The following is a 25,936-nucleotide window of genomic DNA, read 5'->3' on the forward strand; positions in this document are numbered from 1 at the left end:
TCTCAAAGTCAGAAAAGTCTGTTCTCAATTAGAAAAAAAAAAAGGTTTTTAAATATGCAGCCCCTGTTTCCTGGAAAGATTTACAAAATGACCTGAAAATGCCAGAACTGGTTACTCTGGGAAAGTTTCAGTTAATGATTGTGGAATAAGAGAAGAGTTCATCCTGTCAGTGTGACTGTTTCTGTTTTAAACATGGTTTGGCCGCTCACTGCACTGTGTTTTATTTATTGTATGTTTTGCTGCCTCTATGGCCGTGTCAAAAAAAGAGAGATTTTAATGAATGCTTATAGACTGCAATGTTTAATCACTGAACTAATTCCTGAAAGTGAAACAAGTTTGTATTTATTCTTATTCGTATCTATAGTCTCAAAAGGTTGATATATTGAAGTAAAAAAAAAAAACATGTTCCCAAACATTTCTACCCCAATTTGGTTTGCAAACTCTCTTTTTAAAACACAGCTCCTACTAAATGGGAAAAAAGATGATTTTATCATAATGTATGTTGTATCGGTTCCAACGCTTGCATGCTCTTCTCAAAAAAAAAAAAAAAAAACCCGACGGCGCCATGGAAGTCTTTTCATCTAGCAATTCCCAAGTGACATTATCATATTCAGGTTGGTAAGAGGGAAAACAAAAACAAAACCCCCCGTGTCAGATTTAAACACAGGAAATTGAATGTGCAAAACACATTGTGATGCCTGCCAAACTGCACACTGAAGGAGAGATGAGTGACACGCGCCTCCTTGGCATGATTTTCCCTCTCACTTTTGAAATCAGCGTCGGCAGACGGAGAATCCTATTTCTGATGCATGGCAGATACAGAAATTGCAATCATGTCAACACTCAGCAAACCCCGATGCATTTATTTTCATTCCTGTGCCTCCCCCCATATGTCTTTACGCTGTCAGGCTTTTCTTTTCAACATTGATGTATGTAATTCAATAATGCCTGCATGGAAAATGTGTCATTTAGTGTAATACAGTGTGTCACACATATATGTGACCTTTATGGAAACAAGAACAAATCTTATTACCACATCCATCCCTCCCCCCGCCCCATTTTGGGTAAGCTGTACAGCACTGTGTACATCCACAGCATAAATTTCAATTTGCCTAAAGCTAACATACATGGCGTAAGGTTAATGAGACAAGACAAAGTCCATAGTGGAAGCCATTATGTAGGCATGTCTGGAAGGAAGCACATATTTTCTACTACAATGCATGTCAAAGGGAGCAAATGTCCTGAGGCAGAGTTGCACACTCATTGTTCAGACATGGCTGTACATCTTGACAGCTTGGAAAGGCATTTGTATCTCAGTGGCGGGCGCAGAAGAGTTAGTGGCCGTGTCATAAGGAAGCATTAGATTCAAATACACCGGCGGACCTGCACACCCACACAGCCCATCTTTCTAAGTCACTGTGGTGTCACAGGTGACAGCGGATAAACATTTGGGTTAAGTTCCACCTTTCTTTTGCTTTACTGTTGTCAAAGTGTTCCTGTCTGAGCGCAGGAGACTGTGCAGCAACTACGTGTTGTAGAGTCACTCAAACAGTTCCCCCCCACCCCAAAAAATGTAATTCCTTTACAATGAATTTATTTTTTTAAAGCTGATATATTCTTTCAACTATCTATGCTATTTTTTTTTTGTTTACTCACATAAAAAGCCAAGCAAGTAACTTTATTTTCCTTTTTTTTTAATAAGTCTGGTTTGGAAAAACAAGGCAAAAAAATAAATAAATAATAAAAAATACTAATCTTGTATTCCTGTCCTTGCAAAGTTTCCATCTGGAGTCAGATTCAAGATACAATTTAAGCTAATGTCGCCCATTACACTTCCACTCTGCTTCTTGTGGTCATTTATCACTTCTCAATATAAACAAACACTGGAAATCGCAGCGGTATCATCCTAATCAGAGCACAGAAGTTATAATTGATTAATATCACAATCTCCTCCATTTTCTGTTTACTAGTAAAATGTGGAGATATTGGTCACTGAAAAGACAGACTGGGAGAGGAAAGCAATAAATGCATTATTTTTTTCATGTGCAGGACTTTTTAAAAAAAAAAATTGAAAATCAATTTCTAAAACTGCATGCAGATTATTTAGATACAAAAAGTAATACTTGCATTTTTACGTCACAACAATATTATACAACAATGTTGTTTGCTACTTTTTACAGAATATTCTTCCAATGAATCAGCCTTCCTCATTTCCGCACACAGCCACGGTGCATTCATGCATATTTTAGGATTCCTCCCCGTGTTCGCCACATTCCAAAAAATCCTTTCCTGCCACTTTAGCTAAGCATAAATAATAAATAGCAAGTAGGTATTCCTGTAAATCGACTACACTTGTGTACACAGAGATAAGCGGGCATTACTTCAGTTGGTTGTAATAAACATTTTCTGGCCTGATGCAAAGACTAAAATGCCGTCTGTTCACTTATGCACTGGAAATACGCAAAAGGATTTTTAAAATTTTTTTATTATTATTATTTTTACGTGATGGATTTCGAAAAGCAGATGGGGAGGCCAGTGCTGAGTCGGGCGACTTTATGTGGTGACGGTAAGTTGTCACTCTTCCCATTCCTGATACAGCAACTCGCATGAATCTTTAATAAGGACTCTGGTTGGAAACAGAACTTTCCCATTTACTTTGGAGGTAAACTGTTTCCAACTACTCTTACACGATTTCTACAAAATCATAAATAATAGCTCACGGTAGCTGTATGTTTCACTTCTATAGTCGGAGTTTACAGACAGGTAGATAAACATATGCAGACTGCATGTAAATCCATCCAGTTTCCACAGACGCGCAGGCATGACCGCTTCCACATTTAAGCTGCTGAGAGCAGCGGCGGGGTTATTTACCAGCTTTGTTTCTAAGCCGTTTTCGGAGAAGTTCCTCTTCGTTATTGTCACAGCTTAAATCATCTTCTTACATGTGTAGCGAGGATCAGGGTGCTACCGGTGGATTTTTATGACGCAACTGTGTGCATTTACGTCTGCAGATTCTGTGTCAGAATCTCAGACAGCAGTGCACAAAGTAAGATGACGGGTGTTTTGTTGTGGAAATGCTGAGGATTAGCTCCACTCACATATGCCGAGCACATATTAACTTAAGATAGCTGGAAGTTAAAGCCTGAAGGTTCAGAAGTGTCCCGGCTGTTTTGGGTTTGGTCACTAATAGAGGCGAGAGCCTTATTCTTGCGCATTTTTAAGCTAAGCCAAATATATAGACTAATATGTCATTCTGACCTGGACGTGATCAATGACGTGTAAGAGAATTGCAAATAAACTTGGATTTATTTTTGTTGCTATTGATGTTTTCCCCATTGTTCCAAAACACATGAAGCAAAAGTCATGTTGTGTAGGTTAATACAGTTTTTAAAGTCTTACAATCTCACTGGGAGACGTGTGAAACGAGGCCTAATTTACTCCCAAGTCATGCTGCAAACCTGTGCTGAAAGAAACACATGACACTGTTTCATTACTATTAGTGACATTTGAGCTCACTGCACAGTCCAACAGTGTTTGAGTGTTATTTTCAACAACATCGTGCACACACACACACACGCGTGCACACGTACTTTGGGATGTTGCCTCTGCTTCAAGTGTAAATAATTAATAACCTCTAAGAGCAAAAGGGCTTAGAAAATGATTTTGACTGCTGTTTTCTTTTATTATTGTTCCTAGATAGAAGTCAGGATTGTTTCAAATCTGTATCAGTGGCGAAAGCTTTACAAAATGTCCCAACTGGAAATCGGCCAAAAAACAAAACAAAAAAAAAGCCTGATCAGTTCAGCTTTAACAAGCACCATGAAATAGTGTCTTAAAAGTGACAGCATGCACTTTCTGGGCTTCTTTCACTTGAACACAAAAGAAAGAGGAAACCTTTTCAGTAAAAGTCAAACATTTAGGCTGTTAAAGTTTCATTATTAGCCTCCTATTTGTATCAGCAACTTTGGTCTTTAAGGGTTGATGGGTTATTGTATTGATCATTTAGGATTGCCTTTGACCTTAGCATGTTTCTAATGTGTTATTTCAAAGCCTACAACTAATGCGAGTTATTCTGTACCAACATTAAGCCTGAAAAGCCTCATTTGCAGTGTGGAGTTTCTGTTTGCATAATAATTAACATAATTTTAACATTGTGGGAAATATAATGTCACTGGTTCTAAAGCCTAAACCATGCAGGACACATGTCCAAAGAAAGTATATTTTTGATGGATTTTCAAATCTGTTGCTCTTTTCTCTACTCACTGAATCATTCAAAACAATCAAACATCCACTGCAGGGACTACAGTCTTCACTGTAACCTGAAGTGGTGAAATGGCGCCTGTTTTTGTTCACCCTTTTGTGCTGCATGTTTCCTTTCTTTTTTCCTGCTTCTGCTTCATGTGATTTGCCAGAGAGGGTTGCATGCAGTTCAACCGTGATGCCGCGATTATTCGAGGTATTCTGCCGGATCATTTCCATACTTAATACAGTGTCCCTGTTTTCTCCCTTTTACTGTAAACTGAAAGGCTTTCTGCCTGTGGAAAGCTTTTTGAATCCTATATGGCTTTAATAGCCTCCGGGAATAATGGATGGCCAGTACATGAAAAGCACTGATTTTCTTACATAGAGAAAACCTAAAGTTGAGGTCTTTTTCAGAGAGCTTGTGTCACAGAGAAGGATTACAATAGCACCTCGGGGACGTAAAGGAGCCCCTTACACACAGATAACAATGAAAACACATGTCAGAGTAATGAAAAAATAAAAAGCGTCACAACATGCAAACAGGTTTTCGCTTTCAGTTTCATTTTTGTACTCAAGTACTCCTCATTCCATATGATTATATTTTCTGTCAACCCATCAATACTTTGAAGCAACATACTGCATTTCTCATATTAGGTATCGGCTCATGGAGCTGAAGTTGTCTCTCATAGCCAGTTGGAAGGCTGAGCAAAAACGGCTCAAGGTTGCTCACAAAAACAGCGGCGTGACCATCGGAATCGATCAAAACACAAAGCATTTATTCAAAGCACCTTTCATTTTTTTTCTCCTCGTTTTCAATCCACAGTCCTCTTATTAACAACGTCCCCGAGGCCCTGGACTTTTACATTATTGAGAACAATCACGTGCGTCTACTCTTTGGTTGGGAGGAAAGTGGAGGAAAACGCTTCTAAAAACGCATCTAAACGCCACAGATTTTCTGTAGGCCGACAGGATGGGAGACAGAAATGGTTTTCTCAGCTCTGGAACTCAAGACATTACGTCAATTATACAACATGATAGTAGTTTATTGTATCAGCGTGTGCGTGCACATGTGTGGGTGTGTGCAATTAGCCGCGGTCTGCATTAGTAGCTGGAAATGGCTGGCTTTGGTGTAGAAACCCCATACCTGCCTTTGTAAGGAACTCCTCCAGGAGCAGTCGTGGAAATCTGATGACAGCGCTGCAGTGTTTGATTTTCCATCTTTGATAGCTACACCATATCTCATTTCGCCTCATCACACAGAGGGAAAATGTGCTGCTTTGCAAAAGGGATGGAAAGCAGAAACACGTAGTCTGCTGCGTGTGCATACAGAAAGGCAAACACCAAACCCAGCTGGCCATTTTGACACCGTCTATAGCTGATTCTCTCTCTGTTGATCAGTTCTTCGTTTCAGTTTCGCCTGGTTTTATGTGATATGCAACCAGAAAGAGAGGAGCAACCAGAGCACAGCATTTTCGAGGGAGATATCTCGCAAACCGCTGAAGAATAGACTGACAGGATAAAGCAGGGTGGTGACCTGTGTTTGAAGACGTGTTGCAGACCCTTAATCCGCAGAAAGGATCTCGTCAGCGGGGTGATGTGAAGCCAGGGGCCTGCTGGGCTGGCTGCGGAGATGGCCAAGGCCTGGAAGGCACTCTGGCTGGTGTGACAGTATGGCCAGAAAGGCTACCATCTGCTGGGGAGAGATGTGTGTTTGCACACACACGCGGCCCCCTTTGGCAACAGCAGTTTGCTGGGGCTTCTCAAGGACCAGAGAGGAGCATAACCAGCTGAGATAAGCAGTGATGAGGCCACAGGGTGACCCTGCTAAACATGCAAATTGAACTGTGCCCAGCAGAGCTGAATGATTAGGTTTTTCATGTACACATGGGGCATATCAGCTCATGAGCACCGGATGATGACCTTCCATGTGAACATGCGCTCACAATTTTTAACAGTTTTAGCAATCACAGGAGCAAGCCAACAAACAGTACGTTTATGCAACGGGCACATCAACGGTGCCTCCCTATGGCACGCACAAACGCTCCTTTTTGAGAATGTTTGAGTTTGAGAGAAAACTACACATAAACGTCATCAAATTTTATTGTTGGTGTGTAGATGAGCAAAACGTGTTTTTAAAAACAATGCTGCAGAGTCCTGACTTGAATGTAATCGCAAACCTGAAATGGGACAAATGTAGACGACGACATCTCAGCGTTCAGGCTTTATGTGCATTTTTCACACCTTTCCTTCTATGTTTCATGTGTTTTTGTGGCTATTCAAAGATGGCAGTGTCTATTAGAGGGTTAAAAGATGTCCAGACATTTGAAATCACCTCTTAAAAGTTTCAAGATTATTTTTTAAAAACTTTTCTAAATTGAAGTCAGTTATAAATTACATTTTAAATTCTTTAAGATTAAAGATAATTTTGTCACACATGAGGTTTATACATCTGACTGCTCTTTGTTAATATTTCAAAAACCAATAGAGGAAAGAGAAATATGTTGAAAATGAAATAAAAGACACACCCTGGAGACATGAATGTCTGTTGAATTATGTTTTTCTTGTTTTTCCCCCAAACTAATCTAAACCAGCAGAGGACCCAAACCAAATTCCAGGATGTTTACATTTGGCAGTAAGAATGGAAAAGAAAAAAAAACTTCCAAAAATAAATGTATGAGTGATTGATCTATATGTCAAAATCTAAGAAGTTCAGCTGTGAAATTTAAAAGTGTTGCTTCTTTATACAAATTTACCTCACAAACAAAAGCATGTGGATTAGAAATGACCACATTTTACAGTATTTAAAGGAAACTTTATGCGACACGTTCCAGCTCGCTCACAGCTGACAAACAGAGAATTCATAAGCTTGTTTTTTCTGCACAGAAAAAAGACGGTAAAAGTTGGAACCTGACAAAAGTCCCCCATTGTGCTGTAAAAGCATGAGCAAACAATAGAAGAACTATTGTTAAAAACACAAGTAAAAAAACAATCCACTTGTATTTAGAGAAGTCCTCCTCCCCCAATACAATAAGCCCACCCCATTCAGGTTGTAAAAGGTGTGTTTTTCAGCACCTAACGACCCAAGTGCTGCAGAATGCTTCAGATGGAGGAAGCTGCGACCATTTTTAGATGCGTCAGTGTTTAATTTTGCCTCTTTTCTTGTGTGGGTGGCAATTGAACTATTGCTGCCATTAACACCATCTTGTCTGTCTTTGTTTTCTTTCCTTTAGTGACACATTTGATCCAGCGACCCTTTGCTTAGTGCCGTCTCTTTTCTGGAGAAAGCCATAAAAAAGCCATCGCTGCCTAAAACAATATACACCTCTTTACATCCTATAAGCTAAGTGTCTCCATGATGGGGCTTCCTTGTGCTTGTGGAGCTGTACTTTTTCTTGCTACTGTGGGTTCTTTCTTCTTAAACCCCAGCAAGTCATATCGGATGGCTGCTCAAACTGAACCTGCTTTTCTTCAAGGTCGTTCCTGCTAGGAGAATTGTTCCTCTCCACTGTCACCACATGCTTGCTCAGGAGGAAGTGCTGCTGACAAGTTGACGTCCTCTTTCATAAAACACTCAAAGCCAAGTGTCAGATGGCTTGTCAACGTCTCTGCATTTCCTGAAAGGACTGCACAGGCAGGGGGCTCAAATCAAACAGCCACTGTTATGGCTCTGAGCTGCCAAGCAAGGCTCTCCGTCAGTAACAACTGATTCATGTACGGGCTAGCCAGCACTGAGGCATGAAGGTAAGATGCAGAAATGTGCTACTAGATAATCTGAGGAATTAAGGCATAAATACACAATGGGTTTTGTTCGATTCTGGCTCCAAATGATCACATAAAGAACCTTGGCTACTCACACAGCTTCTGTTGTGTGAGTATCCACTTTTCTTGCGACATCTTCCAACCACAGAGGCGCGCGATGCCGCTACCTGATCAATTCTAAATTAACTCGATGCGGCTCCAGTTTACACCCGTTTTGGTTTCACAGTGCCGGTTTGATTTTTAAAATCTCTTGTGTGGGATACCTAGCTGACTTGTTTAGCCACAGTCAGAGATAGTTTAAGGTTTTATCACACAGTGGCTTTTGTAAAAGAGGCAGACCACTTGTTGTACTCAGCTGTTCTTCCTTAGAGTCTTTTTATTAAAAGAAACTTGCAATACAAAACCAGATGACTATGAGCTGCATTATATTTACACTTACAGTTGGACATTTCAATCTGATTAAACAGCTCACTTCAAAAACATAAAATATTACCAATTATTTTTATCTAGTTTCCAGTGCAAATATCTTATTACACTTGAGTTAAGACAAAACTAACTTAAAAGTAGCTTCTCAGCAAAATATAGGAGCTTGTTTTAAGTCAACATTATTGAAAAAGGACTAGTTTCACCTGCAGATTCTTTTTTTTTCTTATAACATGTGGAAAACATCTTGTTTTCTACATTTTTTCAACCTGTTTGGAGCACAGGATTTCATTGGAATACAGTGGATTGATTTGAAAGCTGTATATTTAGAGATGAGTTGGACTTGTTTGTCTTTCACCTCTTCAAGGTGCCTTGAGCTGAGATCTGATGTAATGTGGCTCTCTATGAATAAACTTATTTGAAATGAACGGGAAGTTTATATTTAGATATAATTCTACACTCATTTCTGTGCTGCTCTGACATCTGACAGCTCATCAGCCTAAAAAAAAAACCATCCAGGGATCTATCAGGACATGTTCAATCCAGCTCCTGTTACTTAGTGATGCCAAAAATCCCCCTTTTTTGACAGCTCTTGGTTTGTTTGTTTCTAATAGGTAACCAACCTGACAGTAGAATAAGAGTCTGATTTCTTAATGACTTTTATAGAGCTCGGTGCATTTTCACTTCGACATCAAAAACTACTTTCCAGAGAGGTTTCTGTATGCATTGTCATCTCACTACACCTCTAAGTGACTCAGCTGTCAATGTCGCAACAAAAAGTAACGATTCATTGATGTGTGAGAATATTTTCCCATTTTATGTTTTCTTTTTACTGATCCTTAATTTCCTTCAACACATATCGATTAACTGTGTCATTTCAGTATCGCCTTCCCTCCCATCTCAGCTCACTTTAGTTTGCTTCCCTCTCCGCTTTCCTTTGAGATAAGTAATGACTTATTGATTTGGAAATACGTAGGACACGATATATTGCAGCTCGTTAATTCATCTCTCCGCCTCCCGCGGCACGTTTTCGACATTTAGTTTGACTTTTTGCGCTGAACTGCTCAGCAAAACTAAAGTTGCAGAGCGCTTTGACGCTTTTAGATCATGCAAGGTTAACATCACGATGATCAATCAGGAACACTTGTACCTTGATTTTGCAGTTATGTAATCCAGGGAGACATAAGGGAGCCGATATTATATTAATGAAGCCAAATGCTAGCGAAAGGGATCCTTGTTTTTCCTTAAAGCGGCACATGAAAAAAAAAAAAAATCTGCGCCTGCTTATCCTGCTAGACTCTTAGTCAATCGGAATAATGCATATCGGGCCTGTTTAATGTTTCACAGTTTCAACGCTTCAACAGCTTTTATTCAGATCTGTCAAATCAGCAAGTGCATATTCAAAAGTCATATATATTTCAAGTTGCTGTGATTTTTTGTTGATATTCAACAGGATGCCGTACGAGTGCCATTTTCAGCTCCGGATGTGGGATATTTATTGCAGAGATTGCCAACAGTCAGCGCGCTCTGACTTATTTGTTCCCATGTGACACCTGACATCTTCTCTTTGATATAAGCCGCTCAGTTCTTAAGTCCTCGGCTGTGCGGGCACTTTCACAATACTGAGAGGGAGTTTATCTGTGGGTGGGTTGAGGGGGTGAGAGGAGGGTGTCGGGAATGATTTGTGAGGGATTTGATTTTCATCCTTCTCACTATATGGCTGCATAAATAAAAGCCTGCAAACAGGCTGAGCACAGAGGCGACCTGATGATGGAGCTGTAGCATAATGTCTGCGGTGACTGGAGAAAGTGGCATGAAACTTCCATTTGTGAGCTTGTCTGCGGAGTTGCGATTTGAATAAGCTCATCTGGGTGCGTGAGATTCTCTCTAGAAAGTTAAAATGCTGAACAAAACACGTCTTTTGCCTTAAGGTTCCAAACTTTAATGATATTTTCTTTGTAGGGTTTCTAGAAATTAATGCATCTCTCGATTCATCTTTTGCACAATGGGAGATAAACGGCCAGTCACACACACTTTTCTCTGAAGCTTAAAGTGTCTTGTAGCCCTAAAACCTTTTCTCATTTTGACAATATATTTTATTAAGATTTTACTGTATGAGCGTAATTGTATAGTGGAAGCTAAACATGTTTTTTTTTTTTTTTTTTTGTTTTAAAGCAGCAAAGTGACACACATCTGTATTCTCTCCCTCAGAGTGAATATTGTGTAGAATCACCTGTCTTTGCACCTATACGTCTTTTAGGGTAAGTTTATAAAGGCTTTGCACATCTACAGAAATACATTTTTGCCAATTGTTCATTGAAAAATGGCAGGTATTTGGATTGGATGTAGCCCCTCTGTAAATAGCCATTTTCAAGTCTTCTCAATTAGATTTAGGTTTAAAAGACCATTTTGTTGTTGGTGTGGCTGCTTGATTAGCTTCGCTCTCCTGCTGGTGGCGTGAATCTCTTGCACTCTAGTTCTTTAGAGCCTCCAACAGGTTTTCCTTAATGGCTGTCCCTGAGTTTCATTAATCTTCCCATCAGCTCTGACCAGCTTCCTTGTCCCAGTTGAAGAACAACGTCTCCACAGCATGATGCAGCCATGACTAATGATTGCTAACACACCTTTGAGGCCTTCACAGAGCAGCTGTATTTACACAGAGTATAAATTACACACAGGTGGACTCTGTTTACTAATTAGGAAGCTGCTGAAGGCTATTAATAAAAATGCACACCACATTTTCAAATATAAAACTGCTTGAAAACCACATACATCATACTCTGTCAATCTATCACGTAGAATCCCAAATAAAATACATCAATTTTGGGGGGTTTTTGTCGCGGGGATAGTTATAGACGTATGGCTACTTTTGCAATGCTGCTGTTGTAGCTCGAAAGCCGATTACTTTGTGTGATTCGTTTTAAGATTGTGTGCAGTTTGCATGGCAAAAGTTTTATGGATTGTTGTTAACATGAAGTGCCAGGCTCAATAATCTATAAACTGTCACAATAATAAACAGCTGCTTCTCCAGAAACAATCACTGTTTCGGTAATGAACGACAGCCAAGATCTTCTGCTGCTCATGTCATTCAGGTGGAGGCAGCAGGGAATTTTTTTTGTTTTTTTTCCTGATAATGACCAAACAGCCCCAAATGACCTTAGACCTGCTGTTTTCCAGTAAACTGGCACTTGAATCAGTGAATTTAATTAACAGGTTCATGCTTGTTGTGCTCTTCCATTCTGTTTGACGACTCAACAGTAACTAAAGAAGTAATGAACACATGTAGCTGAAAGGAGATTTTTTTTTTTTTTTACAAAAAGTGCTGAAAAAAACTGTGAATGGAATAAAATACAAGGAACAAATGGATATGTTACAGAAGTCACAATGAGGTGCTCTTTTTACCTTACATTTGGTGAGGTAATTGTACACAATTTTCTCCAGAAAGACTATACATCTTACCTAATTTTCCCCTGAACTTTGTTGTTAGGTTATCTTTCTGTAAAACACTGTACTGTAAGAGTCTGGTTTTGCAGAAAGACCAGTGGTCTTTCTGTTTTTTGTTGATTTACTGCAGAAAAATGAAAGAAAAAAAAAATCATAACACACATACTTATTTTTTTAAAGAATTGTTTTCTAGCTTCCCAGCTACAGGAATTTCTAGCAGAACTTCTAAATTAATGTAATTCATATAATTTGGAATGTTAAATTGCACCGTTGTACTATTTTCCTAATTAGTACAAAATTAAAAACCATTTTTCTATTTATTTTACCCTGCAGACATACTGAAGAGATAATGGTTTACATTCCACTCTCCCTGGGGTTCCATGCAGAAGCCTTGACTAAACCCATGACTTTCAGATATTGTTAATTTGCTGGAGAGATCATTTTAGTCCTAAAAATACTTCATTGATTCTTCACTTGTTCACATCTACAAAGTACAAAGAATTAGGGGTGTCTTAATACTTTTGCACAGCGCTTTTGCACATACAAAAAAATGGATAAATGTATGGCTTTAAAATAAAAATATTCAACCAATAAGCTGCTTCAGTGTAATTTTAATTTGAGTAGTAGCAAAGAGTGCTGACTGATGGTAAATCATATAAAAAATGATATTTAAATCATGATCTTATAGCCAAATCGCATAAACTTTCCTCTATGTTGATCGTTTTTGCAACTACTAAACAGGCATGAACGACTTATAGCATCATTTTTCAGCACTGTTTCATGTTTGATGTCCTAATCCGCAGCAACAAACCATTTTGCTTAATGGCTTAGTCGTGCTTTCAACACTGAATATTCTGACAGGCGGTCGTGCTTTCCTACCTCGCACCACAATGGTGGTGGACTTCTTGGCCGGGTTTCCCACGTTGTTGCTGGCCACGCAGCTGTAAACCCCGGCTTCGTCCGAGGTGATGGCGGGCAGCGTGAGCGTGCCCCCCTTCACTACGCTTCTCTGCGGCAGGCTGTCGTTGCTGCTGACCCAGGTGAGGATGGGGGGCGGCTCCCCTCCTGTGGTGATGCAGACCAGCGACACGGTCTGGCCAGGATTAACCACGATTGGATCCTCCACCAGAAGTTTGATAGATGGAGAAGCTGCAGAAAGAGTACAGTCTCATGTCTGCAGGTAGCAATGCATTTATGGAAAGATTTTTTTTATTTAAGGCTTTTTTTTAAAAGGCCATAAATCAGAGAAATCAGCGTTTCACATTAACTAGACGACGTTCATGTTCAAACATAAGAAATATTTTTCTGATCAGATGTCAGTATTTTCTACACAATGCCAATAATTTCCAATGATTCATTCAGACTGTGGGAAAGTGAGAGAGAGCAAGACTTTTACAGGATAACAGAAGGTGCATATATACATAAAATAATAAGTAGTATGCAAAAATTACCCATCCATGTGTTTAGTTGACTTTATTTGCACATAAGAAAACATGAAAACACAACAGTTAAGGAAAAGATGCATGAAGTGCAAAGGAAATTAACTAAAGCTATTAAAACAGATCTAATCTAAAAGACTTTGAAAGCAATCAACTAACAATAAACGAGGTAACAGACAGACAAAGAAATATTTAACTAAAAGAATAAGCTTGTCCTCTACCTGTCTTATTGGTGAGTCCGAAGATAACGCTGCGGTCAGGAATCCCACACACATTTCGGACAGAGGCGATGCAGCTGTAGTTGGCGTAATCTTGAGGACGCAGGTTCTTCAACTTCAGGATCTTTGTTTCCCCCTGCAGCTCAGACCAAACCAACACTGGTATGCAAATATGTGCAAACGCATCATCCTAATTAAAAGCAGGAATGCTGCAAAACATAGATCTGGGGAGGCAATGAAAAAGGCCTAACAGCTCCAGAGTAAGGTCAGCGACATGAATATTTATAAAGCTTTAACAAAGACAAAGGGGGAGAGGAACAGAGAGCAGAATTCAAGCACATTACTGTTGCACTGAAATAGGAATGATGCGGATACTTTTTTTTTTTTCTAAATGAAGAAAGAAATTTGTCAGCTCGCCTGCTACCAGCAAGAGGATTACTCCACAGAAAAGGCTCCTGCAGTATTTTCACAGCGGAGCTACAGAAATATGGACGGGCTCAGTAGGGGATCTCTCCACAGAAATGGCTATCTCATTGAGAATATGTGTTTGATTCCAACTGGGCCTGTCAGCCACAAGCCTCGCCCTAAAGGTTAGGATGAGGATGTAAAACCTTTGATCTGGCTGACTCCAGCGTGTGGGTGAAAGGACGGAGAGAGGATTAAAACATGACTCACACACATGCTGCAGCGGCCCAGAAAATATGGCAATCACCGGTGTCTTTTAGACCCTTTCACATCCAAAGAAACCGAAGGGTGACTTAATTGTGTCGCATTAGCTACGGACCTCACATTCCACACCCTTTCTCTTACCGCCACCTTCCTCTGCTTTGAAGCAGATGTATGTCAGGAGATGAGGGAGGCAGTAATGTAGAAATGGTTAAGGTGGAAATGAAAGGCAGAGAGAGGAAGTTGCAGGGAAGGAAACTTTCTAAGGGCCAAATAGATAAATAAATAGAAACACAAAGTCATTTTTCCAAAAGCGGACTTGTGAAATGGGATGTTCAAATTGATGGGAAGTCTGAGCACTATGGGAACAAAATGGCTCCATCGCAGTGGAAAGAAATCACAGGGGCACTTCAATGATGAGTTCTATGAAAAATGTTCCAGTCCGTTTTCATTTCGGTGCTTTAGTTGAATTTGAGCTAGATTTAAATCCAGTCAAAAAGTTTTTTCAAGCAATAGAAAAAAAGAAGACTGGTACAACAGTGCTGAAGGGGTGGATTGGGAAGGCGGTACCAAAATTTAAGAAAGGGGAACAGAGAGTGTGCTCCAGGTATTAGGGGAACATTCTTCTCAGTCTCCTTGGGAAAGCTCATCTGGGGTCTTGAGAGAAGAGGCTGATTGTCGGACATTGGATCCAGAAGGAGCGATGTGGCTTTTGTCCTGGCCGTTGGCGGTGGACATGATCTTTATGGGAGTATGCTTCTAGCCATAAGTTTTGAAATTTTGATTTTCAGACAGTGCTTTGTTAGGTCTGTGCTGAAAAAAATAGTTTAAAATCCTAAGACCCACATCAGCTGATGTTGAGCTGAGATGAAGTTCTACTTTCTTTAGTTTCTTAGAAAATGTTGCTAGGACTTCACAGCTCAAGCAGAAAAGTAGGAAAGTTCGTGTAGGATCAATTATTTTCCACATCATGGAAATCACACAGTATTTATATTTTTTTGTTGCCACATAGTACATGCAAAAGTAAACATTAAGTGATAAGTGAGTTATAATGAAGCTGTTCACTCAAAATTAATTATAAGAGCTTTGGTAAAAACTGATAAAGAAAATGGTATCTTTGACGTTGGATCTTTACCAGCTGTACTGGTCTTCAACATTTTAGCAGTATGTGCAAACATATTTAAGAAATCCAGAATATTTAATGTCAATTCATTCAAAAATGAGTGAATAAGAAAGGAAATAAAGTAGAGGGTTTCTTACTAGTTCTCTGTAGTAAATTTAAAATGCAATATCTGCATGTTTCTGTCATTTTTGGGAGTCTAACACGTGCAACGCTGAGGATAACACAAAGCATAGTTGAAAGAAAGAATAGTTGAAGGTAAGAGTTGCAAAAGTAAACTTTACAGGAAATCTACTTTCCTGGGTCCCGCATATTGCTGAAAACATTTATATGAGCAAATTACTTGGAGTTTGGTCAGGTCATATTTGGACCTGGTCTCACAAACTCCTAATCTCTAGGTTTTAGGTTGTGCTCTAATTTCCAGACCCAATTAGGGTTCTAATAGTGGCTAATAGGAAGGATGGTGCGCAGATGGGATGAGTGTTATTTGAGGCCCAGTAGTGCAGCGTTTTCATTCTGCCTCACTCACTCTATTAGTTAACACCCATCTTCCTTCATTTGAGCCAAACATAATTTTCACTTCCTTTTCCTCCCTTTCTTTATGTCCTAAGCCTGTTTTCTGCTCCATTTTTTATTTTTTGTGCAGATTCATATTCTCACTGATGCAGACTTCCAAGTACGTATCAAATCACATTTAACTCAATCTATTGAAAAACGACAATACCTTCACAAGTGATGGAACAATCTCAGTCAGCTCTTTGTCGACTGCAGAAAATCCTTTTTGGAACAAAAGCTTTTCTGTTTCAGACTGCATAGAAAATCCACTTGCTCAACCACTTGTGATGGAAACCCACCTCACAAATATGCATGTAAACCATGAAATCTGGCTTAGCTTTTCAGAAGGTTCATTAAGGCAAGTTCTGCTGTCCCGTCTGGGAGGTTAGTCGGGCATGAGGTAGACAGATGAAAGGGAAAAAACTACAATTACGCCATTTTCCTAATCTGTGAGACATTCTGTTGATTTGATAGTTATGAACAAAGACTTGTCCAGAAGTGTAGTGACAATGCAGATTATTGGTCTACAATGATTGGTCTATGATACGATGTTCATAAACTATTTATTCTTATCCTTTCCTTTATATCCAAGTTGTCTGTTCAATTGGATTGGCATTTCATAGCAAGCAATAATCATAGGAGCCTCTGAAATGTTTGTGTTTACTGGCACAATCTATAAATGTGCTGTAAACACAATATTTTATTCCACATTTGTCTTTTGTGAGTGAAGGAATCAATAACCGCATTGCTTTATGAGCGCATAAAGTATCTGCCACAAACACTCTTTCTTGAAAATGAATTTCACAGGACCGACAAAAGCTGAAAAAAACCCAACAAAACACTATTTTTTTTTACCATTAGTTACTTCAGTTGTAAAAAAAAATGTCTTAATACTAACCTGTGCCTTGGTAAACATCCAAAATTGGCTTTAAAGCTGCAGTTTTCTTTAGAAATTGTTATCCATGTTGACAAAGAATAATTTCTTTCTGCCTATCAAAATTATTTTCAGTATATTGCTATTTTTTGAGTAAATGCTTGTCATGTTATCCATTTCATTTTAGCCAGTTTAAGATATTAGTCCAAATAAATTAATTTTATATACACTCAATAAATGCTTTTTTATTCTGCAAAATAAAATAGGTCTTAATGAGCTGAAATTGTCCGAAAATGTTTCAGCAGTGAAGTTATCTCGACTCCTTGACATCCTTTGGTGGAACATGAGGAACCTTAAGTTCAACATCACACTTTTATTCATGTTTCCAGTTTTTTTAAAAGAAATATTTTCTGAGCTTGAAAATCCTTATAATCACAAACAATGCGACTGCGACTGCCAAAAATCCTGAAATTCAAGAGTTGGAAATGCTGTTAAAATGTCAAATGCTACCAGCGTGGCATCCTAACTAGAATGTACAAAACAGAAGTCTAAGAACAGAAGGTTGTTATGCACTTGGGGACAAAACACCATCCGAAACCGCGGAAAAGCCTCTGGCAGTTTGTGGTTTCTTCCCACACTACGCGCTACATACTGTACAAAGAGGAGCTTTGGGCAGAAAACATTACTAAGGACAAAGCTACAAAAACAACTTGTATTACCAAAGCTTTCTAAGGAACACCATACCTAATCATGGTCACTGTGATGGGTGGGAATAATAGAATAGACCAAAAACATTAAAAAGCAGGGGAATAAAAGTGCTTAGCTTGACTATCTAGTTCCAACCATAGGTAAGGAATGATTATAAAACGACCCATAACTTTAATGAAAAGCAAATTAAAAAATAAATGAAAAAGCCAAGGTTAGAAAAATCTAAAATCTTAACAGTGGTCCTTCTGAAATTAGCTTTAATTTAAAACAAACCTTCCCTCTGTCTTACCTGTGTGAAAAACGGCTCATAAATCTCCACACCCTTGTCGGATCCCTGTGTCAAAACCTCCCTCCCACGATGCCAGCTGTAGCGGACGGGCGGGTTGGAGTTGGCCACACAGCGCAGGAACACAGTCCTCTCGTAGTAGAACTGCTCCTTCGCTTCTCCTATACTCTGGTGAACCGTAATCACCGGGTTATCGAGGTCTGTTGGAGGAGCAGACACACAGCAGAGAAAGCATTTAATAAAGGCTTGTCTTTGAGATGTGGGAGTTTATTTATTACATTAACCCAGAAAATGTAGACATGTAAAGATGGGGACCAATTTGTTTAAGAAGAGTAAAGGCCTTAAAGCAAATAATTATTTGGGCATAATAAATGTAATCAGAAGAGTCTTGGGTTCTTTTAATGTCTCTCCTCAGTTCAAATGTTTTCTGTAGGATTTTGGTCTGTAAACTGATATGTCCATGGAAGAACATTGACTTTGTATCTGGTAGAATATTTCTGTGCAGATGCATGATTTAGATTATAACTGATGGAAGCAGCATAATTCAAAAGTAATGGTATTTCAAAGAGTCAATGATGCCACACACTCAACAGGCCTACAGCATCACAGATACTCTGCCATACTTAGAAGTGAGCACAAGGTGCCTTTCCACGTATTTAAGCTTTGCTTCATGTCAGATCCAGCCGGAGTGTTTGCTGGTGAAAATGTTTCTGGCCAGGTCTGGCAGCAGTAATAGACTGTTCAGCTACAAATTGTTTCTAGCATCAATAAATACAACTACGGCGCCTCACAAGCCGAGCTCTTGGATTGCCGTTTAAGGCCGAGCAACAAGGATCAGAACTTCCATCACATTACGAGAGACGGCTATCAGTATGCACTTTGGGGTCGATATGAAAACGAAGGTGAGAGGCCCCACTACTTAAACTACTTAAGTCAATAGGATGCAGCCCAAGGGCACATTGACTGCTCAGTCAAATCAAGCTGCTTCCGTGCTCCAAGTTGCACTCCATTTTGAGCTTTAAACAAAGCAGAGGATGACAAACACTGCAGAGAAAATGATGTTTGATGTCCATCACTTCAAAGAGCCCTGTTTGGCCGGCCTTGGCTCTGATTTAGAAACTCTGTGATTTGACACATCCATCCAATTCCCGACAGATTTCAGAGGAAGTTTTACCCGAACACGAGACAGTTGGTTATTTGAGAAAGCGCTTGTGGTTGATTAAATGGATTCAAAGTTAATCATCTTACCCAGCTATCGCATTAAGCCTTGGCAAATGGTGTTCATCATAGCCGTGCTGTCTTTTAGCATGCTAATACTCCGTCTTTTAGATTACGTCCATTTGCATGCTCAAAGAACGGGGGGGAGGGTGCTGCTTCCCTTTCATCTCCGTCCAAGATGCAATCAGTTTTTAAACACGAGCAAAAAGGCAATAAAGGAAGAGGATGAAAGAAGCTAATGCAAGTTATCCCTCATGCTAAAATTCTAACTGATAAAGCCTGACCTTTTGCATATGAAGGGAAAAAGGATTGAGTGCATTAATGAGTGTGTTAGTGTGTCAGCTGCAGAGCAACAAGGTGGATGATTGGACTTGTGGGTGAATATGCAAGTGGGAGAGCTTACAGTAAATGAATACACACATCTTTAATCATTATCTGTCTCCAAAGGGGGGAGGGAAAAAAACACTATGCACATACCTCCGGTATTATTAATAGTCAAATTCATTGCTTTTAATTCAGAGGCTTTGCCCCATGCCTGGATTTGCTGGGATCAGGTCCTAATCAAGGCGCCTGTGGGCCGTGATGCTCAGCATCCAGCCTTGGCGCTACAGCCAGGAGAATGCTGATTCCTCAGTTTCATTAAAGGCATGTTCTGCCCTACAGCCCCTTAATCAAAATCTAGCTGCGTTCAATACTTCATCCAGGAGCCATTACAGTGTCTCAGGTAAGAGCAATTACCTTTAGGACGGGAGGGGAGGGAAACCCGAGGAGTGACAACACGGGGGAGAAGACGGAGCAATCGCAGGACCATTTCAGACAAGCAGATCGCTCTAAGTAAATACACTGATTCATTATAGCGAGGCAGGGAAGAGTATGAATCCTACATCTTATCAGCGACTCCACCCGCCTCCTGCCCCATCTGTTTCCAGCATCAAACAGTCAATTTACCAACTGTGGCAGAAACTGAGTGATTCATTGACAGCCCTATCTACCTTGGGATACGCGTGTCTTTGAACGCTGGACAGATACGAGGTTGCGGTGACAAGAGTGAAAGCATGTTCCCCTGTTAGCGTGCGTCTTGGGTAAGGAGCAGTTTGAGCTATTAATAGGGCCGAAATTATATGCAGGGAGGAAGTGGATGCTAGAAGCGTGGAGATAAATATGGAAGTATGGAAATGTACAAGCTGGATTAAAATTTGATGAATTTTAAACAAAATTCCACCTCCGACATCAGTCTCTCTCCTGTAAGGAGGCTGTGCGTGTATGTGTGTCACTCTTGTGCAATTAGCTTCTTAAGTCACGCTTGACTGATTGTGAGGCTTAAATCCCTGAGCCCAGAGGAAAACTGTGTTGTACGGGCTGCCTGTGCCAGAGTTGTTAGGGTTTGTAATTGCAGGTTTATGGCTTCACAGGCCGGTAAATCTTCCCATGTACGGCTAAACGCTCCAGTGCACTAACCGTTGCATCACTCCTGCTCACCTCTACCAACCATGACAAGTCTCAAATCTCTGAATTCCTCTGATATGAAAACACGGGGGAAGGAGGGTGAAGGGCAGCATGATACACAGACGTGCAAACGCTCGATGCGACGCTTGTGTGACTCATGGGTGGTCTCGCAAGGCAGGCGCACAAAGAAAGCCGGAGCTCTCAGTTTATCACCAATCATTTTCCTCTCCAATGTGAGAAATCCTTTAAACAAAGCCTGAAGATGATGATACTCCCATCTGATTAGCAGAACTACTTTAGAAGTGTACTAAAGTGTACCAAAGCATTTGTCGGACAAATAGATGAAGGTGATTGGATGAAAGACTAAAGAAGGCACTTCATTATCACATCAAACCAAAGCTCAATCCTTTCATGCCCCCCTTTGCAAAAAAAAAACAAAAAAAAAACAGCACCTGTGTGAAAACATGTGCATTACTCCACTCCACCGTGAATCCAGAGACCTCTGAGGCTGTCCCTCCCAGAGCGAGTTTGCCTATATTTTCTCGACTTTGATGTCTTTCACCCTCTGCACCTGACGTGATGAAGTCACCGTGGAAAAGATACCCATCATGCTGTCAGCCGTGAGCGACAGAATCATGCCTCTAATTTCACCTAATGACTGTCCCGGGGGGTGGTATGGGTGGGGGAGGGGGATTGCTGCTGACCTGAATGACATTTGTGTCTTTCATGAGCAGAAACAGTGCCATCATGTCACTGACAAGCAAATTGCTTTCATTTTCTCCAAGGGCAAAAAGAGGAATAGAAGGAGGTCAAGATATAAAACTAACAGAACAACTTTGCAGTTACGTCCAAAATAATGCATACCCCTGGCAGATGTTTTAATGTGAACCACATGTACAAGTTCAAGACCTGCTATATCCATTAATGTTGTCCTAAATGTATTGTTTGCTAGTTGTTTTCTTCTGTTGCTTACTTTGTCTCTATATCTGATTAATCCAGCAAATAGCACTAATTATCACAAATACCCATATGAAATGAAGCAGTTGTCAGCCACATTATTGTTCTTTTGCATCTTATTTCATTTGTCTTCTCCATAAGTCTCCTCCAACAGCAGGAGTGTTGGGGAAAAAAAATCATTTTCAGACCTCCAGTGGAGAGAGAATGGACCCCACCGAGTAAATAAGAAGCCATGATTCTTAAAAAGTTAAACTAGAACCAATGATTTAGTCTCAGCAGTTGCACTTCATAACTTGTATAAAGTACCTGAAAACCTAGTGGAAAGGTGGAACAGTAACAAAGGTGGAACGTTAATCAAACTTCATTTTTTCCCCCATGTTTTTAAATCACAGCAGGGGGAATGAAAGAGGTTCAATCTCTTGGCTGGTGGAATAATATCCACCGATTTTTAATTATTAAAGCCTGCACTTTTTGTTGCAAAGGAGCTTTATCCACACAAACGCACACATTTCTTTCAATTTAAAAATAGTGCATGATACAAAGTCTTGGGAATGTTATGTGTAAGACTTGATTTGAATGATATATTTGCACACAAGCAATTATTCCTAGTCTATGATTAAATATCAACAGTAGATTGCAAAGATTAAAACTAAAACTACAAATAGTCCATTCTGAGGTTTACCATATCCCACCACAAAACCAAAACAATTATCTCCCAGCTACTACCATTTTCTGAGCCACAATTTGATGCTGTTGATCTGATTTGGTCTTTACCTCTGCAGTGGAAATAACTGGGGGTGAAAGTAGAGCTATTGAAAACTGAAACGTTCTTTAAGTGGAAACATCTTCAGTTTGACATTTCCTGTTGGGCTGAAATGATCATTGATGACTAGAGAAATTAAAGTCGGCCATTATTTTAACTATATCCATCTAATCTAGTAATGCTTGAAATAGGCCAAATTACATGGATTACTTATGCAACATCAAAGATGAAAAGAAGTTGATAGGGATTCTGTTTACCGCTCAACAGCTGTCATTTTAAATATACTACTGCAGTTAATCAATCGTCAAAAACGTTGCGCAATTTGTTGTTCAACAGCCATGCCTAGCATCTGTATTGCCAGTTACAATGAAACAAATTAACCACCATCTTTTTTTCAAATCTTTACCCAGGCAGTATTTCACAGCATCTGATAACAGTTTGATAACAACCTGAGACCTGCTCTGGGCACTGATTGGCTAATTGTTTGTTTTGTGCTGCTCTCGCCGAATTAATTCTGCTTTTTAATCAAGGCACCTCTGCTTCACGTCCCAATCTCTGACAATTCAGTTAACTAGGCAGAGTGGATTGGTTTTAGGTTGGAGAATATTCAGTGCATTATGCTTTTTAGCAAAATGCACTCCATGTAAAATCCAACTGTACAGAGCAAATAGGCACCAATATATGTGAATAGATAATGAAGTAGTCTCTGCTTCCCGAAGGCTTTCAGGATTTACTAAAAACACTGGAAAACATTTCATATAAAATTTATAACAACTATTTAGTAGTAGCATCCCCCCACAAAATAACTGTACTGCAGCTGTGCAGTGTCTGCTGCATTAGCATAACACCTGCATGATTAGTAAGACCACTTTTAACTTTATCACAACCTGTGTTATTGTTTCCCCAACACAAATATATATTTATTCTTTAACTTAACAAGGAAAAAAAAAATACAAAAAATAGTGAGAGTTTGAGAAATTTTTGTGAAAAGTTGCGGTGTTCTTCTCAGATGTTCTGATTTCTAACTTCTCAAAATAGAGAACATCAAATTCTTCAGTGGATTTTTTTCTCTTATTTTCCTTCAAAGTTTCTTCAGAGGCTGACAGCGAGAATATCATTAAAGTGCTATTTACATTTGAGAAAGAATTTACGTACAGTGAGTGAGTGGGTGGGTGTAATTTGAAGTAGGCAGCAGAAAGATTTTTCTTGAAAGAACTTCACCTCAGAAGCTTTAATTTAGCTGAAGTGTGAAGGCAATTCCAAGAACAGACAGACTTTTCCCCATAAAGCAAAGCTGTTGGCTGCAATTGTCTATGAAAGCCCGACAGACGATTGTGTTCAATTGTAAACCAAAAGAAAAACATATATATATTGGTATTTAGACAGCAAATGTATCACCTAATGCTCTTTTTTTGCAGGGTAAAATGTTAATAAGCCATAATTGATATTTTTTTACCCCCATTCTTTCACATTTCTGCTGAAATACATAAATCCAACATATGATTTGCTGTCGGGACATTTGCTTTCTTTCCATCTCTCATACCTTTGGCAACAGTGACCTCTATCTCATGGCCACGCTACACAATAACTCCCTTCTGCTGGCTGGATCTACTTAGTGTCAAGCTCTGGCTCCACAGCAGAGTGTGACTACGGCAGAGGATGGATGTCTGCAATATGTTCGCTCTGACGAAGCTGCCTGTGCGGCAGAGATATCACAGCAAACTGAATATCATTCTTGAGCCCAGGAGCTGAGAGGAAGCGTCTTTATATACTCCTGAAGAAGATGAGAGAAAAAGCCGGAACCTTCATCACGGACACCGTGTGACATTCAAATGAGAGAGGATAAGAGATTTTGCTTTGTTGAGATAATTGGGTACAGTGGTAAATGAGAGTGAATGCCATTATTAAATGTAATCATGTTTAGAAATGTTGCACAAACAGAGTTATTGATATCTTGGTTAAAAATAATTGTTTATGCGATTGCCATCAAAAACTTTCAAACGTAAACGCGCCTCTGTCAAAACTTTGATTTTTTTTAATGCGCGAAATGGGACCATGATAAATACTTTTAAACATTTTCCACATAATATATGACATATGCACATATTCTGTGCAGTTCACTTGAAATCAAACAAATGCACTAAAGTAAAACCTCAACATTTATTCTTTACTGAATCACCTTTTACTTCAGTCATGTATAGTTCATATCTTCCATTGTAGTGAATTTGATTAACCTGAAATATAACTCAGTTGCCCTCATAGTTTTTTTTGTTTGTTTGTTTGTTTGTTTTGCTCCTTTGCTTCTTTTAGCTAAAGCCAGTTTGCATAGATTACACAAGATAATTTCACTGTAACTCAGATTTTTTACATTCTCAAATAGACCAGGTATTTTAAAGGGAGTGTTTGCGTTTTGGGAGCTAAGCTACAACAATGCTCTTAAGTTACTTTCTCATTCTGTAATCATTTAATGTGTTTGAATGCCTAATATATGCATGATCAAGGAATATTAATTTAAAAAATCCCTAAATTTCAATGTAAAATTGACAATACTCAATATTTTAAGTCTACTTTTCACTTCAAAATTCAATTTGAACATTTTTTGAAAAAAAAATAAATAAATAAATAAAATGTTTCTTTAATTTGCACACAGAGTCAAGCAAAGCACTTACAACACTAAAGGACCTTTCTGAATGCTCAAATTAGTGAATTTTGGGAGTATTGTGTTTTCCCAGCATTTCTTTGTTGCCAAGTCAGAACTGACTTCAAGTTAGGTTTTCAAGTGTCATTTCATAGAATATTGTGAAATTACCTCTAATTGTGCACTTCTTTTGTTTTGCTTTTTATGTTTATTTTTCTCAGCACTTGTGTCATGTTAGCTGATTGCTACTCACCGGTGTTCCATTAGCTGATTACCCCTGCCTGTGTAAATTTACTTAAGTTGTCATTTTTTCAGCCCTCACAGGAACTTTTTTCTAAAGTAAATTACTTTAATGGCAGTCGCTTCCACGAGTCTCTAGCTATTCATCAACAATGGGTTTCTGAGCAAACTGATAGAGAATTGCTTGGAGTGTCTGGTGTTGTAACTCACAATAAACAATATACATGCAAGATCAAATAAGATCCAAATCGATGCACATGTTGATCTCCAGGTCAGTGTATAGAGCTTCCAGAGCCAGGCTATAACTTAGCAAGATTTTGTTCAAATGTTGAACAAAGGAACAAGATAGCAAACACAAGCCTTGCTAATGGTACTAAATAGGACAGTGGATTATTCTTGCAACCAAGCCAACTGACTGATTCTGTATTTATCAACCATAATGACATGAAATGTATATGTAGTCAGAATCCAACTGCAAACTTCAATGTGAAACCTTTATAACAGTAATGGGGACCTCTCTGTAAATTTGTAAAAATGCTTTCAATTGCTCCATAACTTCACACTTTTGGATTAATAAATGGGATTAGATTTGAAAAAGTGGAATTCAGAAAAATAAAAATAATGAAAAAGTGAAATTTGAGGGGGAAAGAAAATGAGAAAATAGTAAAACTGATTTCATAGTCCCTGAGTAACATTTTCATATTTTGTTGTTTTCACATGTTGATGTCCTTGTAAGGAGCGTCGAGTTTGCACAGAATCTAATGCGAAGGTCAAACTGGCCAAAAAGGGTTCGATAGCTGCTTCTCTAGTTAAAAACAGGCACAGTAACACAGTGCGCACCAATAAGTGTTGGTATACTGCTTTGGATCAGAAGCATAACATCTCATATCTCCATATCAACATCTTAAAAAATGTACCTGGGGGGGGGGGGGGGGTATTA

The 25,936-nt window shown here is 39.2% G+C and overlaps 1 protein-coding gene across 1 annotated transcript in view; it reads right to left on the minus strand.

The window, feature by feature from the left end:
• Positions 1 to 25,936, minus strand: part of mdga2a (MAM domain containing glycosylphosphatidylinositol anchor 2a) — a 151,752-nt gene that overhangs the window by 95,441 nt on the left and 30,375 nt on the right. Inside the window, exons 5-7 of the mRNA XM_015036406.1 lie at positions 17,738 to 17,934; positions 13,529 to 13,661; positions 12,748 to 13,017 (exon numbers count right to left, since the gene is read on the minus strand). Coding sequence (XP_014891892.1) covers positions 12,748 to 13,017; positions 13,529 to 13,661; positions 17,738 to 17,934 — 600 coding nt within the window. The remainder of the gene's footprint in view (positions 1 to 12,747; positions 13,018 to 13,528; positions 13,662 to 17,737; positions 17,935 to 25,936) is intronic.

Source organism: Poecilia latipinna, unplaced genomic scaffold, assembly GCF_001443285.1.
Source record: "Poecilia latipinna isolate Pla-1442-1.1 unplaced genomic scaffold, P_latipinna-1.0 Scaffold368, whole genome shotgun sequence".
Lineage (NCBI taxonomy): Eukaryota > Metazoa > Chordata > Actinopteri > Cyprinodontiformes > Poeciliidae > Poecilia > Poecilia latipinna.